Genomic DNA, 16,005 nt, shown 5'->3' with positions numbered 1-16,005 from the left:
TTTGAACTTGTCATGGTAGGAGAAGGACATGTGTTACTAATAATATTAAAGGTGCTCAGTTCTATTCAAGTATCCCAGTTGAGTCATGCCAGTGAGCCAGCATGCACAATACCAGGACCTGAAGCAGCTAAATGGAATTCAGCCGTCATTCATGTTCTTGTCCCAACCTGTGCTTTTCTGGGACATTTCAAAGTGTCTTTTGTGGAAAAAGCTCTTTTTGCTTTTGTAATTAAAACACTTTAACACACGTTCATGTAGTGACACCAAAGTTTATTGTGATAATACACTGCAGTATCAGATATTTAGAAAAAACATGGCTGTTGGAGCAGGACTGCTCAGAATCTGCAGCACAATCCACAGACCCCAGGTCTGCAGCAGCCACAGCAGAATTTGCACTTAATGCCGCGTTTCTCTCTGATATTATACGGCATCTGTGTGAGAGATAAAAAACATGATCAATGTGTTCATCTCCAGCATCATCACTCACTCTGTTCATTCTCTCTCCTTCAGAGAGCATCAGAGCTCTTTGTGGGGAAAACACATCCACTTACACTTCAATCAGCTCATTGTGTTCGGCCACATTCATTCAGTGAACTCAACATACCTTCCATGAGTCCACTGACGTCTCCTCATGTTCACCAACTGGGTTGTCGATGCTCATTGGCTCCTCCAGCTCCTGCACCTGTTGATGAATCGTGCACATTTACAATAAGAGCCACATTGTAGGACCTGGACAGAACATTTATAGATGATTAGTGAGTATAAGTCAAGTTCTTACCTCAGTGATTGGGACAGCAGAGCTCTGCTGAATACAAATAAAGGTGAGCACGACGGCCACTGCAACAGCAACACTGAATGTCTTCATCTTAACACGGTTTGACTGGTTTAAGTTTTCAAATCAAGTAGATTTCTTCAGATCTTGTGACTCTTGTCAGCTCCTCTGAGTTCTCCTGTCTGATGGTTGAATGTGTAACATGTGCTGGTATTTATACTCACTTGGACCACTGTTGCCTCATCACTGACAGCACTTGCCACACTCCCTCTTCCCAGCATCCCTACGTGATCCTGTGAATGGGAAATTCCTGAAGACTGGGATGTTCTCTGTCTTTGTTTGTGTGCCACAGTTTTTGTCCAACATTAAATCACCCATTACTTTTTATTGTCGTACTTTCTGTCTTACTCGCTGAGAAGTACAGCTCAATCATACAGCACGTTAATACGTAATTTATCAAAACTAAAATGTGACAAAGTGCAATGGAAACAGACTTAATCAAGAATAAATCATGAGGTATGAAGCGTGACTTCCACTGAAGCTTCCACTCCACTGAAGACACAGAGGAAACATACACAGATCTGTGATGAGCAACGTTGTTCCTTATTTCTTTGCAATTGTTAAATGGACCCAACAATTAAACAAACTTTCAATCAAACCTAGAATGAACATTAAAGTGGAATCACGTTTGATACAACTTTCTCATCATTCAAACATCTTAGGATAACTTGACCTGTCAGGATGAAAACAAAAAAACAGCCAAGTCATGAATATACATGAATAAATAATGGTGGACATGAAATAAAATAGAATTAAAAAACTACAACTATTGAAAATGATCATCTATGGATTGTTGGCATCAATAGAACCAATGGCCATTTAATTTCTCAGTGTAACTCAAGTCTTGTCAAATACAGTCTCTTGTGCAAAAAGCAAAATCCCCGACTTCACTTACTTTCATTTACTGAAAACCCTGCTGGCCTGTGTGCTCGCTAGCATCACGTGACCACAACATCATGTCAACAAACAGAACCATGAATGTGTCTACATCTGTTGTTTTTAATATGAAGAGGAAGCATCACCTTGTCTTTTATCAGTAAAACCAATCACTGCAATCTTAGTTACTATCAGCAGCCTGGAGTTGTTGGTCTGGACGCTCACTTGTTTGAAGGAAGCTTTCCTCAAATCAGTCAAAGCAACAAAACAAGCTTGCTTCCACTTGAGGATGAAGAAGTGTAAGTCTGCATGATGTTCCACAAGATAATATCATCACTTGTTTTTCATTCTCCTAAAATGTAACCTGTGGGGGGTGGAATTTTAGGTATATTGATAACACATTCAATTTTACGTATTAATAACCTTCTAGAGTTAATTACCAAATGTCTCTGATCACGTCAGCTTTAACAATCAAAACCCTGTTTAAATATCGAAGCCTATCTGTATCCTTGCTGCCCAGATGAAAAGTTCACTCTTCTCTTGTTCTAGTTCCAGAAAACACGTTGCTAAACTTTCTGCACGTCGTCATGTTCGCAGGAGGATTGTCCGTTTACGTCCTCGGTGTGCAAAATCTCCTTTTTTATATTGAATACATTTATTATTTGAATGGTGTACAGTCGCCCTCTAAACACAACCGCAACATTTAGTCAATGCAAAAATACAATATAACAACTTTATCTTTTAATTTCTCTGATTCGTAAAAAGAGCGATGTTTTCCCCCCAAAATGAAACTATTTACAAAACATTCAATGAAGTTCTCGGACCATGAAATAGATCAACTCAACAGATCTTAACTCAGTCTATGTTCACTTAACATGAACTGAGTAGAACTGATCAAACCTAACTGACCCCAGAGGGACACAGGCCATTATAACGGCTCATCAGACCATTTTTGAAACAAAGGGGTAACACTAACACCTGCAGATCTACAAATACAACAAAACTGGACAGTTATTCTGTCGTTATGTGGAGCAATTATTACCTATTATGGTCTGAAGAAATATACAATATCTCTGAAGTAGCAAACCCAATCACCCCCATGATGTGGCTTGGACTTGGAACATTCTGATTGGCCACTTCCTGATTCACAGAGCTCTGCTTAGGGGCTCCATCTTTTCCTCAGGTCTGCCAAGATGTCCCTCCAGCAGCAGCAACCAGCAGCGGCCCCCTCCTCAGCACGAACTCAACTAAAATGACTTCATGACTTAAGGAGAACGAAAATGTGACGGTGGAGAAGTGAACTTCATGTGTGCTCTAAGAATGGAATCCAATGTATTGCCAACAATACTGAGACTATGAGGTGATGTGAGGCATGAAACAAAAGCTGTGTGTGACATTCATCTGTTTCTGATGGAACCATAGAAAACTAAGGTGTGTGCAGGAGGGTTAGAGACATCTAAAAGTGCAGCCGTCACATCCGCCATCAGCCTTTTTCACTGCAGACATTTGAACTTGTCATGGTAGGAGAAGGACATGTGTTACTACTAATATTAAAGGTGCTCAGTTCTATTCAAGTATCCCAGTTGAGTCATGCCAGTGAGCCAGCATGCACAATACCAGGACCTGAAGCAGCTAAATGGAATTCAGCCGTCATTCATGTTCTTGTCCCAACCTGTGATTTTCTGGGACATTTCAAAGTGTCTTTTGTGGAAAAAGCTCTTTTTGCTTTTGTAATTAAAACACTTTAACACACGTTCATGTAGTGACACCAAAGTTTATTGTGATAATACACTGCAGTATCAGCTATTTAGAAAAAACATGGCTGTTGGAGCAGGACTGCTCAGAATCTGCAGCACAATCCACAGACCCCAGGTCTGCAGCAGCCACAGCAGAATTTGCACTTAATGCCGCGTTTCTCTCTGATATTATACGGCATCTGTGTGAGAGATAAAAAACATGATCAATGTGTTCATCTCCAGCATCATCACTCACTCTGTTCATTCTCTCTCCTTCAGAGAGCATCAGAGCTCTTTGTGGGGAAAACACATCCACTTACACTTAAATCAGCTCATTGTGTTCGGCCACATTCATTCAGTGAACTCAACATACCATCCATGAGTCCACTGACGTCTCCTCATGTTCACCAACTGGGTTGTCGATGCTCATTGGCTCCTCCAGCTCCTGCACCTGTTGATGAATCGTGCACATTTACAATAAGAGCCACATTGTAGGACCTGGACAGAACATTTATAGATGATTAGTGAGTATAAGTCAAGTTCTTACCTCAGTGATTGGGACAGCAGAGCTCTGCTGAATACAAATAAAGGTGAGCACGACGGCCACTGCAACAGCAACACTGAATGTCTTCATCTTAACACGGTTTGACTGGTTTAAGTTTTCAAATCAAGTCGATTTCTTCAGATCTTGTGACTCTTGTCAGCTCCTCTGAGTTCTCCTGTCTGATGGTTGAATGTGTAACATGTGCTGGTATTTATACTCACTTGGACCACTGTTGCCTCATCACTGACAGCACTTGCCACACTCCCTCTTCCCAGCATCCCTACGTGATCCTGTGAATGGGAAATTCCTGAAGACTGGGATGTTCTCTGTCTTTGTTTGTGTGCCACAGTTTTTGTCCAACATTAAATCACCCATTACTTTTTATTGTCGTACTTTCTGTCTTACTCGCTGAGAAGTACAGCTCAATCATACAGCACGTTAATACGTAATTTATCAACACTAAAATGTGACAAAGTGCAATGGAAACAGACTTAATCAAGAATAAATCATGAGGTATGAAGCGTGACTTCCACTGAAGCTTCCACTCCACTGAAGACACAGAGGAAACATACACAGATCTGTGATGAGCAACGTTGTTCCTTATTTCTTTGCAATTGTTAAATGAACCCAACAATGAAACACACTTTCAATCAAACCTAGAATGAACATTAAAGTGGTATCACGTTTGATAAAACTTTCTCATCATTCAAACATCTTAGGATAACTTGACCTGTCAGGATGAAAACAAAAAAACAGCCAAGTCATGAATATACATGAATAAATAAAGGTGGACATGAAATAAAATAGAATAAAAAAACTAAAACTATTGAAAATGATCATCTATGGATTGTTGGCATCAATAGAACCAATGGCCATTTAATTTCTCAGTGTAACTCAAGTCTTGTCAAATACAGTCTCTTGTGCAAAAAGCAAAATCCCCGACTTCACTCACTTTCATTTACTGAAAACCCTGCTGGCCTGTGTGCTCGCTAGCATCACGTGACCACAACATCATGTCAACAAACAGAACCATGAATGTGTCTACATCTGTTGTTTTTAATATGAAGAGGAAGCATCACCTTGTCTTTTATCAGTAAAACCAATCACTGCAATCTTAGTTACTATCAGCAGCCTGGAGTTGTTGGTCTGGACGCTCACTTGTTTGAAGGAAGCTTTCCTCAAATCAGTCAAAGCAACAAAACAAGCTTGCTTCCACTTGAGGATGAAGAAGTGTAAGTCTGCATGATGTTCCACAAGATAATATCATCACTTGTTTTTCATTCTCCTAAAATGTAACCTGTGGGGGGTGGAATTTTAGGTATATTGATAACACATTCAATTTTACGTATTAATAACCTTCTAGAGTTAATTACCAAATGTCTCTGATCACGTCAGCTTTAACAATCAAAACCCTGTTTAAATATCGAAGCCTATCTGTATCCTTGCTGCCCAGATGAAAAGTTCACTCTTCTCTTGTTCTAGTTCCAGAAAACACGTTGCTAAACTTTCTGCACGTCGTCATGTTCGCAGGAGGATTGTCCGTTTACGTCCTCGGTGTGCAAAATCTCCTTTTTTATATTGAATACATTTATTATTTGAATGGTGTACAGTCGCCCTCTAAACACAACCGCAACATTTAGTCAATGCAAAAATACAATATAACAACTTTATCTTTTAATTTCTCTGATTCGTAAAAAGAGCGATGTTTTCCCCCCAAAATGAAACTATTTACAAAACATTCAATGAAGTTCTCGGACCATGAAATAGATCAACTCAACAGATCTTAACTCAGTCTATGTTCACTTAACATGAACTGAGTAGAACTGATCAAACCTAACTGACCCCAGAGGGACACAGGCCATTATAACGGCTCATCAGACCATTTTTGAAACAAAGGGGTAACACTAACACCTGCAGATCTACAAATACAACAAAACTGGACAGTTATTCTGTCGTTATGTGGAGCAATTATTACCTATTATGGTCTGAAGAAATATACAATATCTCTGAAGTAGCAAACCCAATCACCCCCATGATGTGGCTTGGACTTGGTACATTCTGATTGGCCACTTCCTGATTCACAGAGCTCTGCTTAGGGGCTCCATCTTTTCCTCAGGTCTGCCAAGATGTCCCTCCAGCAGCAGCAACCAGCAGCGGCCCCCTCCTCAGCACGAACTCAACTAAAATGACTTCATGACTTAAGGAGAACGAAAATGTGACGGTGGAGAAGTGAACTTCATGTGTGCTCTAAGAATGGAATCCAATGTATTGCCAACAATACTGAGACTATGAGGTGATGTGAGGCATGAAACAAAAGCTGTGTGTGACATTCATCTGTTTCTGATGGAACCATAGAAAACTAAGGTGTGTGCAGGAGGGTTAGAGACATCTAAAAGTGCAGCCGTCACATCCGCCATCAGCCTTTTTCACTGCAGACATTTGAACTTGTCATGGTAGGAGAAGGACATGTGTTACTACTAATATTAAAGGTGCTCAGTTCTATTCAAGTATCCCAGTTGAGTCATGCCAGTGAGCCAGCATGCACAATACCAGGACCTGAAGCAGCTAAATGGAATTCAGCCGTCATTCATGTTCTTGTCCCAACCTGTGATTTTCTGGGACATTTCAAAGTGTCTTTTGTGGAAAAAGCTCTTTTTGCTTTTGTAATTAAAACACTTTAACACACGTTCATGTAGTGACACCAAAGTTTATTGTGATAATACACTGCAGTATCAGCTATTTAGAAAAAACATGGCTGTTGGAGCAGGACTGCTCAGAATCTGCAGCACAATCCACAGACCCCAGGTCTGCAGCAGCCACAGCAGAATTTGCACTTAATGCCGCGTTTCTCTCTGATATTATACGGCATCTGTGTGAGAGATAAAAAACATGATCAATGTGTTCATCTCCAGCATCATCACTCACTCTGTTCATTCTCTCTCCTTCAGAGAGCATCAGAGCTCTTTGTGGGGAAAACACATCCACTTACACTTAAATCAGCTCATTGTGTTCGGCCACATTCATTCAGTGAACTCAACATACCATCCATGAGTCCACTGACGTCTCCTCATGTTCACCAACTGGGTTGTCGATGCTCATTGGCTCCTCCAGCTCCTGCACCTGTTGATGAATCGTGCACATTTACAATAAGAGCCACATTGTAGGACCTGGACAGAACATTTATAGATGATTAGTGAGTATAAGTCAAGTTCTTACCTCAGTGATTGGGACAGCAGAGCTCTGCTGAATACAAATAAAGGTGAGCACGACGGCCACTGCAACAGCAACACTGAATGTCTTCATCTTAACACGGTTTGACTGGTTTAAGTTTTCAAATCAAGTCGATTTCTTCAGATCTTGTGACTCTTGTCAGCTCCTCTGAGTTCTCCTGTCTGATGGTTGAATGTGTAACATGTGCTGGTATTTATACTCACTTGGACCACTGTTGCCTCATCACTGACAGCACTTGCCACACTCCCTCTTCCCAGCATCCCTACGTGATCCTGTGAATGGGAAATTCCTGAAGACTGGGATGTTCTCTGTCTTTGTTTGTGTGCCACAGTTTTTGTCCAACATTAAATCACCCATTACTTTTTATTGTCGTACTTTCTGTCTTACTCGCTGAGAAGTACAGCTCAATCATACAGCACGTTAATACGTAATTTATCAACACTAAAATGTGACAAAGTGCAATGGAAACAGACTTAATCAAGAATAAATCATGAGGTATGAAGCGTGACTTCCACTGAAGCTTCCACTCCACTGAAGACACAGAGGAAACATACACAGATCTGTGATGAGCAACGTTGTTCCTTATTTCTTTGCAATTGTTAAATGAACCCAACAATGAAACACACTTTCAATCAAACCTAGAATGAACATTAAAGTGGTATCACGTTTGATAAAACTTTCTCATCATTCAAACATCTTAGGATAACTTGACCTGTCAGGATGAAAACAAAAAAACAGCCAAGTCATGAATATACATGAATAAATAAAGGTGGACATGAAATAAAATAGAATAAAAAAACTAAAACTATTGAAAATGATCATCTATGGATTGTTGGCATCAATAGAACCAATGGCCATTTAATTTCTCAGTGTAACTCAAGTCTTGTCAAATACAGTCTCTTGTGCAAAAAGCAAAATCCCCGACTTCACTCACTTTCATTTACTGAAAACCCTGCTGGCCTGTGTGCTCGCTCGCATCACGTGACCACAACATCAGGTTCAACAAACAGAACCATGAATGTCTCTACATCTGTTGTTTTTAATATGAAGAGGAAGCATCACCTTGTCTTTTAACAGTAAAACCAATCACTGCAATCTTAGTTACTATCAGCAGCCTGCAGTTGTTGGTCTGGACGCTCACTTGTTTGAAGGAAGCTTTCCTCAAATCAGTCAAAGCAACAAAACAAGCTTGCTTCCACTTGAGGATGAAGAAGTGTAAGTCTGCATGATGTTCCACAAGATAATATCATCACTTGTTTTTCATTCTCCTAAAATGTAACCTGTGGGGGGTGGAATTTTAGGTATATTGATAACACATTCAATTTTACGCATTAATAACCTTCTAGAGTTAATTACCAAATGTCTCTGATCACGTCAGCTTTAATAATCAAAACCCTGTTTAAATATCGAAGCCTATCTGTATCCTTGCTGCCCAGATGAAAAGTTCACTCTTCTCTTGTTCTAGTTCCAGAAAACACGTTCCTAAACTTTCTGCACGTCGTCATGTTCGCAGGAGGATTGCCCGTTTACGTCCTCGGTGTGCAAAATCTCCTTTTTTATATTGAATACATTTATTATTTGAATGGTGTACAGTCGCCCTCTAAACACAACCGCAACATTTAGTCAATGCAAAAATACAATATAACAACTTTATCTTTTAATTTCTCTGATTCGTAAAAAGAGCGATGTTTTCCCCCCAAAATGAAACAATTTACAAAACATTCAATGAAGTTCTCGGACCATGAAATAGATCAACTCAACAGATCTTAACTCAGTCTATGTTCACTTAACATGAACTGAGTAGAACTGATCAAACCTAACTGACCCCAGAGGGACACAGGCCATTATAACGGCTCATCAGACCATTTTTGAAACAAAGGGGTAACACTAACACCTGCAGATCTACAAATACAACAAAACTGGACAGTTATTCTGTCGTTATGTGGAGCAATTATTACCTATTATGGTCTGAAGAAATATACAATATCTCTGAAGTAGCAAACCCAATCACCCCCATGATGTGGCTTGGACTTGGTACATTCTGATTGGCCACTTCCTGATTCACAGAGCTCTGCTTAGGGGCTCCATCTTTTCCTCAGGTCTGCCAAGATGTCCCTCCAGCAGCAGCAACCAGCAGCGGCCCCCTCCTCAGCACGAACTCAACTAAAATGACTTCATGACTTAAGGAGAACGAAAATGTGACGGTGGAGAAGTGAACTTCATGTGTGCTCTAAGAATGGAATCCAATGTATTGCCAACAATACTGAGACTATGAGGTGATGTGAGGCATGAAACAAAAGCTGTGTGTGACATTCATCTGTTTCTGATGGAACCATAGAAAACTAAGGTGTGTGCAGGAGGGTTAGAGACATCTAAAAGTGCAGCCGTCACAACCGCCATCAGCCTTTTTCACTGCAGACATTTGAACTTGTCATGGTAGGAGAAGGACATGTGTTACTAATAATATTAAAGGTGCTCAGTTCTATTCAAGTATCCCAGTTGAGTCATGCCAGTGAGCCAGCATGCACAATACCAGGACCTGAAGCAGCTAAATGGAATTCAGCCGTCATTCATGTTCTTGTCCCAACCTGTGATTTTCAGGGACATTTCAAAGTGTCTTTTGTGGAAAAAGCTCTTTTTGCTTTTGTAATTAAAACACTTTAACACACGTTCATGTAGTGACACCAAAGTTTATTGTGATAATACACTGCAGTATCAGCTATTTAGAAAAAACATGGCTGTTGGAGCAGGACTGCTCAGAATCTGCAGCACAATCCACAGACCCCAGGTCTGCAGCAGCCACAGCAGAATTTGCACTTAATGCCGCGTTTCTCTCTGATATTATACGGCATCTGTGTGAGAGATAAAAAACATGATCAATGTGTTCATCTCCAGCATCATCACTCACTCTGTTCATTCTCTCTCCTTCAGAGAGCATCAGAGCTCTTTGTGGGGAAAACACATCCACTTACACTTAAATCAGCTCATTGTGTTCGGCCACATTCATTCAGTGAACTCAACATACCATCCATGAGTCCACTGACGTCTCCTCATGTTCACCAACTGGGTTGTCGATGCTCATTGGCTCCTCCAGCTCCTGCACCTGTTGATGAATCGTGCACATTTACAATAAGAGCCACATTGTAGGACCTGGACAGAACATTTATAGATGATTAGTGAGTATAAGTCAAGTTCTTACCTCAGTGATTGGGACAGCAGAGCTCTGCTGAATACAAATAAAGGTGAGCACGACGGCCACTGCAACAGCAACACTGAATGTCTTCATCTTAACACGTTTGACTGGTTTAAGTTTTCAAATCAAGTCGATTTCTTCAGATCTTGTGACTCTTGTCAGCTCCTCTGAGTTCTCCTGTCTGATGGTTGAATGTGTAACATGTGCTGGTATTTATACTCACTTGGACCACTGTTGCCTCATCACTGACAGCACTTGCCACACTCCCTCTTCCCAGCATCCCTACGTGATCCTGTGAATGGGAAATTCCTGAAGACTGGGATGTTCTCTGTCTTTGTTTGTGTGCCACAGTTTTTGTCCAACATTAAATCACCCATTACTTTTTATTGTCGTACTTTCTGTCTTACTCGCTGAGAAGTACAGCTCAATCATACAGCACGTTAATACGTAATTTATCAAAACTAAAATGTGACAAAGTGCAATGGAAACAGACTTAATCAAGAATAAATCATGAGGTATGAAGCGTGACTTCCACTGAAGCTTCCACTCCACTGAAGACACAGAGGAAACATACACAGATCTGTAATGAGCAACGGTGTTCCTTATTTCTTTGCAATTGTTAAATGAACCCAACAATGAAACACACTTTCAATCAAACCTAGAATGAACATTAAAGTGGAATCACGTTTGATAAAACTTTCTCATCATTCAAACATCTTAGGATAACTTGACCTGTCAGTATGAAAACAAAAAAACAGCCAAGTCATGAATATACATGAATAAATAATGGTGGACATGAAATAAAATAGAATTAAAAAACTACAACAATAGAAAATGATCATCTATGGATTGTTGGCATTAATAGAACCAACGGCCATTTAATTTCTCAGTGTAACTCAAGTCTTGTCAAATACAGTCTCTTGTGCAAAAAGCAAAATCCCCGACTTCACTTACTTTCATTTACTGAAAACCCTGCTGGCCTGTGTGCTCGCTCGCATCACGTGACCACAACATCAGTGTCAACAAACAGAACCATGAATGTGTCTACATCTGTTGTTTTTAATATGAAGAGGAAGCATCACCTTGTCTTTTAACAGTAAAACCAATCACTGCAATCTTAGTTACTATCAGCAGCCTGCAGTTGTTGGTCTGGACGCTCACTTGTTTGAAGGAAGCTTTCCTCAAATCAGTCAAAGCAACAAAACAAGCTTGCTTCCGCTTGAGGATGAAGAAGTGTAAGTCTGCATGATGTTCCACAAGATAATATCATCACTTGTTTTTCATTCTCCTAAAATGTAACCTGTGGGGGGTGGAATTTTAGGTATATTGATAACACATTCAATTTTACGCATTAATAACCTTCTAGAGTTAATTACCAAATGTCTCTGATCACGTCAGCTTTAACAATCAAAACCCTGTTTAAATATCGAAGCCTATCTGTATCCTTGCTGCCCAAATGAAAAGTTCACTCTTCTCTTGTTCTAGTTCCAGAAAACACGTTCCTAAACTTTCTGCACGTCGTCATGTTCGCAGGAGGATTGCCCGTTTACGTCCTCGGTGTGCAAAATCTCCTTTTTTATATTGAATACATTTATTATTTGAATGGTGTACAGTCGCCCTCTAAACACAACCGCAACATTTAGTCAATGCAAAAATACAATATAACAACTTTATCTTTTAATTTCTCTGATTCGTAAAAAGAGCGATGTTTTCCCCCCAAAATGAAACTATTTACAAAACATTCAATGAAGTTCTCGGACCATGAAATAGATCAACTCAACAGATCTTAACTCAGTCTATGTTCACTTAACATGAACTGAGTAGAACTGATCAAACCTAACTGACCCCAGAGGGACACAGGCCATTATAACGGCTCATCAGACCATTTTTGAAACAAAGGGGTAACACTAACACCTGCAGATCTACAAATACAACAAAACTGGACAGTTATTCTGTCGTTATGTGGAGCAATTATTACCTATTATGGTCTGAAGAAATATACAATATCTCTGAAGTAGCAAACCCAATCACCCCCATGATGTGGCTTGGACTTGGAACATTCTGATTGGCCACTTCCTGATTCACAGAGCTCTGCTTAGGGGCTCCATCTTTTCCTCAGGTCTGCCAAGATGTCCCTCCAGCAGCAGCAACCAGCAGCGGCCCCCTCCTCAGCACGAACTCAACTAAAATGACTTCATGACTTAAGGAGAACGAAAATGTGACGGTGGAGAAGTGAACTTCATGTGTGCTCTAAGAATGGAATCCAATGTATTGCCAACAATACTGAGACTATGAGGTGATGTGAGGCATGAAACAAAAGCTGTGTGTGACATTCATCTGTTTCTGATGGAACCATAGAAAACTAAGGTGTGTGCAGGAGGGTTAGAGACATCTAAAAGTGCAGCCGTCACATCCGCCATCAGCCTTTTTCACTGCAGACATTTGAACTTGTCATGGTAGGAGAAGGACATGTGTTACTACTAATATTAAAGGTGCTCAGTTCTATTCAAGTATCCCAGTTGAGTCATGCCAGTGAGCCAGCATGCACAATACCAGGACCTGAAGCAGCTAAATGGAATTCAGCCGTCATTCATGTTCTTGTCCCAACCTGTGATTTTCAGGGACATTTCAAAGTGTCTTTTGTGGAAAAAGCTCTTTTTGCTTTTGTAATTAAAACACTTTAACACACGTTCATGTAGTGACACCAAAGTTTATTGTGATAATACACTGCAGTATCAGCTATTTAGAAAAAACATGGCTGTTGGAGCAGGACTGCTCAGAATCTGCAGCACAATCCACAGACCCCAGGTCTGCAGCAGCCACAGCAGAATTTGCACTTAATGCCGCGTTTCTCTCTGATATTATACGGCATCTGTGTGAGAGATAAAAAACATGATCAATGTGTTCATCTCCAGCATCATCACTCACTCTGTTCATTCTCTCTCCTTCAGAGAGCATCAGAGCTCTTTGTGGGGAAAACACATCCACTTACACTTAAATCAGCTCATTGTGTTCGGCCACATTCATTCAGTGAACTCAACATACCTTCCATGAGTCCACTGACGTCTCCTCATGTTCACCAACTGGGTTGTCGATGCTCATTGGCTCCTCCAGCTCCTGCACCTGTTGATGAATCGTGCACATTTACAATAAGAGCCACATTGTAGGACCTGGACAGAACATTTATAGATGATTAGTGAGTATAAGTCAAGTTCTTACCTCAGTGATTGGGACAGCAGAGCTCTGCTGAATACAAATAAAGGTGAGCACGACGGCCACTGCAACAGCAACACTGAATGTCTTCATCTTAACACGGTTTGACTGGTTTAAGTTTTCAAATCAAGTCGATTTCTTCAGATCTTGTGACTCTTGTCAGCTCCTCTGAGTTCTCCTGTCTGATGGTTGAATGTGTAACATGTGCTGGTATTTATACTCACTTGGACCACTGTTGCCTCATCACTGACAGCACTTGCCACACTCCCTCTTCCCAGCATCCCTACGTGATCCTGTGAATGGGAAATTCCTGAAGACTGGGATGTTCTCTGTCTTTGTTTGTGTGCCACAGTTTTTGTCCAACATTAAATCACCCATTACTTTTTATTGTCGTACTTTCTGTCTTACTCGCTGAGAAGTACAGCTCAATCATACAGCACGTTAATACGTAATTTATCAAAACTAAAATGTGACAAAGTGCAATGGAAACAGACTTAATCAAGAATAAATCATGAGGTATGAAGCGTGACTTCCACTGAAGCTTCCACTCCACTGAAGACACAGAGGAAACATACACAGATCTGTGATGAGCAACGTTGTTCCTTATTTCTTTGCAATTGTTAAATGAACCCAACAATTAAACAAACTTTCAATCAAACCTAGAATGAACATTAAAGTGGAATCACGTTTGATAAAACTTTCTCATCATTCAAACATCTTAGGATAACTTGACCTGTCAGTATGAAAACAAAAAAACAGCCAAGTCATGAATATACATGAATAAATAAAGGTGGACATGAAATAAAATAGAATAAAAAAACTACAACTATTGAAAATGATCATCTATGGATTGTTGGCATCAATAGAACCAATGGCCATTTAATTTCTCAGTGTAACTCAAGTCTTGTCAAATACAGTCTCTTGTGCAAAAAGCAAAATCCCCGACTTCACTCACTTTCATTTACTGAAAACCCTGCTGGCCTGTGTGCTCGCTCGCATCACGTGACCACAACATAATGTCAACAAACAGAACCATGAATGTGTCTACATCTGTTGTTTTTAATATGAAGAGGAAGCATCACCTTGTCTTTTAACAGTAAAACCAATCACTGCAATCTTAGTTACTATCAGCAGCCTGCAGTTGTTGGTCTGGACGCTCACTTGTTTGAAGGAAGCTTTCCTCAAATCAGTCAAAGCAACAAAACAAGCTTGCTTCCACTTGAGGATGAAGAAGTGTAAGTCTGCATGATGTTCCACAAGATAATATCATCACTTGTTTTTCATTCTCCTAAAATGTAACCTGTGGGGGGTGGAATTTTAGGTATATTGATAACACATTCAATTTTACGCATTAATAACCTTCTAGAGTTAATTACCAAATGTCTCTGATCACGTCAGCTTTAACAATCAAAACCCTGTTTAAATATCGAAGCCTATCTGTATCCTTGCTGCCCAGATGAAAAGTTCACTCTTCTCTTGTTCTAGTTCCAGAAAACACATTGCTAAACTTTCTGCACGTCGTCATGTTCGCAGGAGGATTGCCCGTTTACGTCCTCGGTGTGCAAAATCTCCTTTTTTATATTGAATACATTTATTATTTGAATGGTGTACAGTCGCCCTCTAAACACAACCGCAATATTTAGTCAATGCAAAAATACAATATAACAACTTTATCTTTTAATTTCTCTGATTCGTAAAAAGAGCGATGTTTTCCCCCCAAAATGAAACTATTTACAAAACATTCAATGAAGTTCTCGGACCATAAAATAGATCAACTCAACAGATCTTAACTCAGTCGATGGCCAAATCCCAATGTCCCCCCTTACGGGCTCACGGACTTTGAGGCGCGCTCCCGCGAAGTCCATGAGGGTTGAGGGATGTCCCACTGTCACATCGTCAAGTGTTTGAGGGCTCTCTCGCAGACATTTTGAGCCCTTTATGAACCCTTTCCATAAGTCAGCATGGTATGCTGACTTAGCCTAAGGGAATTACCCACAAATCATTGCAATGTGACGTTAAGAAACACGTTTATATTTGTTGTTGTTGCTGTATATCACCTGGTTCTCTGGCTCCATGTTTTGCATATGTGAGGGTGTGTGTGTTGTTCATTCTCTTTCGTGAAAACAAAGTGTTTTGTAAAGAACACTTTCTCCCTCTCTGTTCTCCTGTTGTCTTCACTGTCTGTTCACTCTCATCCTGGTAAAACTGGGACACCACACCAACTTAAAACAGAGTGTTAGGTGTTGTTTTCATAGACACTTAGATGCTCTCACGCAGTTAACAGTTACAAAACATATTTTACCTTCTTGAACAAAGATGGAGCACACTTGAATTAAAAAAAATAAGTTTTTATCTGAAATGAATAATATTATGTTGACAT

The 16,005-nt window shown here is 40.2% G+C and overlaps 5 protein-coding genes across 5 annotated transcripts; all 5 read right to left on the bottom strand.

Annotated features, from left to right (window-relative positions):
• Positions 1-335: 335 nt before the first annotated feature.
• LOC306781942 (hepcidin-like) lies at positions 336-865 on the bottom strand (the record flags this gene model as incomplete). Its single annotated transcript, XM_079275067.1, has 3 exons — positions 336-431; positions 605-682; positions 779-865. The coding sequence occupies 3 exons, from the start codon at positions 863-865 to the stop codon at positions 336-338; spliced, it is 261 nt and encodes an 86-aa protein (XP_079131193.1).
• A 2,683-nt stretch (positions 866-3,548) lies between these two features.
• LOC306782600 (hepcidin-like) lies at positions 3,549-4,078 on the bottom strand (the record flags this gene model as incomplete). Its single annotated transcript, XM_079276035.1, has 3 exons — positions 3,549-3,644; positions 3,818-3,895; positions 3,992-4,078. The coding sequence occupies 3 exons, from the start codon at positions 4,076-4,078 to the stop codon at positions 3,549-3,551; spliced, it is 261 nt and encodes an 86-aa protein (XP_079132161.1).
• Positions 4,079-6,761: 2,683 nt separating this feature from the next.
• LOC306782805 (hepcidin-like) lies at positions 6,762-7,291 on the bottom strand (the record flags this gene model as incomplete). The annotated part of the gene is made up of 3 exons (XM_079276257.1): positions 6,762-6,857; positions 7,031-7,108; positions 7,205-7,291. The coding sequence occupies 3 exons, from the start codon at positions 7,289-7,291 to the stop codon at positions 6,762-6,764; spliced, it is 261 nt and encodes an 86-aa protein (XP_079132383.1).
• A 2,684-nt stretch (positions 7,292-9,975) lies between these two features.
• Positions 9,976-10,505, bottom strand: LOC306782855 (hepcidin-like; the record flags this gene model as incomplete). The annotated part of the gene is made up of 3 exons (XM_079276333.1): positions 9,976-10,071; positions 10,245-10,322; positions 10,419-10,505. 3 exons carry the CDS (start codon positions 10,503-10,505, stop codon positions 9,976-9,978), a joined length of 261 nt encoding a protein of 86 aa, XP_079132459.1.
• A 2,683-nt stretch (positions 10,506-13,188) lies between these two features.
• LOC306781708 (hepcidin-like) lies at positions 13,189-13,718 on the bottom strand (the record flags this gene model as incomplete). Its single annotated transcript, XM_079274686.1, has 3 exons — positions 13,189-13,284; positions 13,458-13,535; positions 13,632-13,718. 3 exons carry the CDS (start codon positions 13,716-13,718, stop codon positions 13,189-13,191), a joined length of 261 nt encoding a protein of 86 aa, XP_079130812.1.
• Between the last annotated feature and the right edge of the window lie 2,287 nt (positions 13,719-16,005).

Source organism: Melanostigma gelatinosum (assembly GCF_949748355.1).
Source record: "Melanostigma gelatinosum genome assembly, chromosome: 9".
Lineage (NCBI taxonomy): Eukaryota > Metazoa > Chordata > Actinopteri > Perciformes > Zoarcidae > Melanostigma > Melanostigma gelatinosum.
Note: the sequence above shows the minus strand (reverse complement) of the source record. Positions and strands in the feature narration are given on the sequence as shown.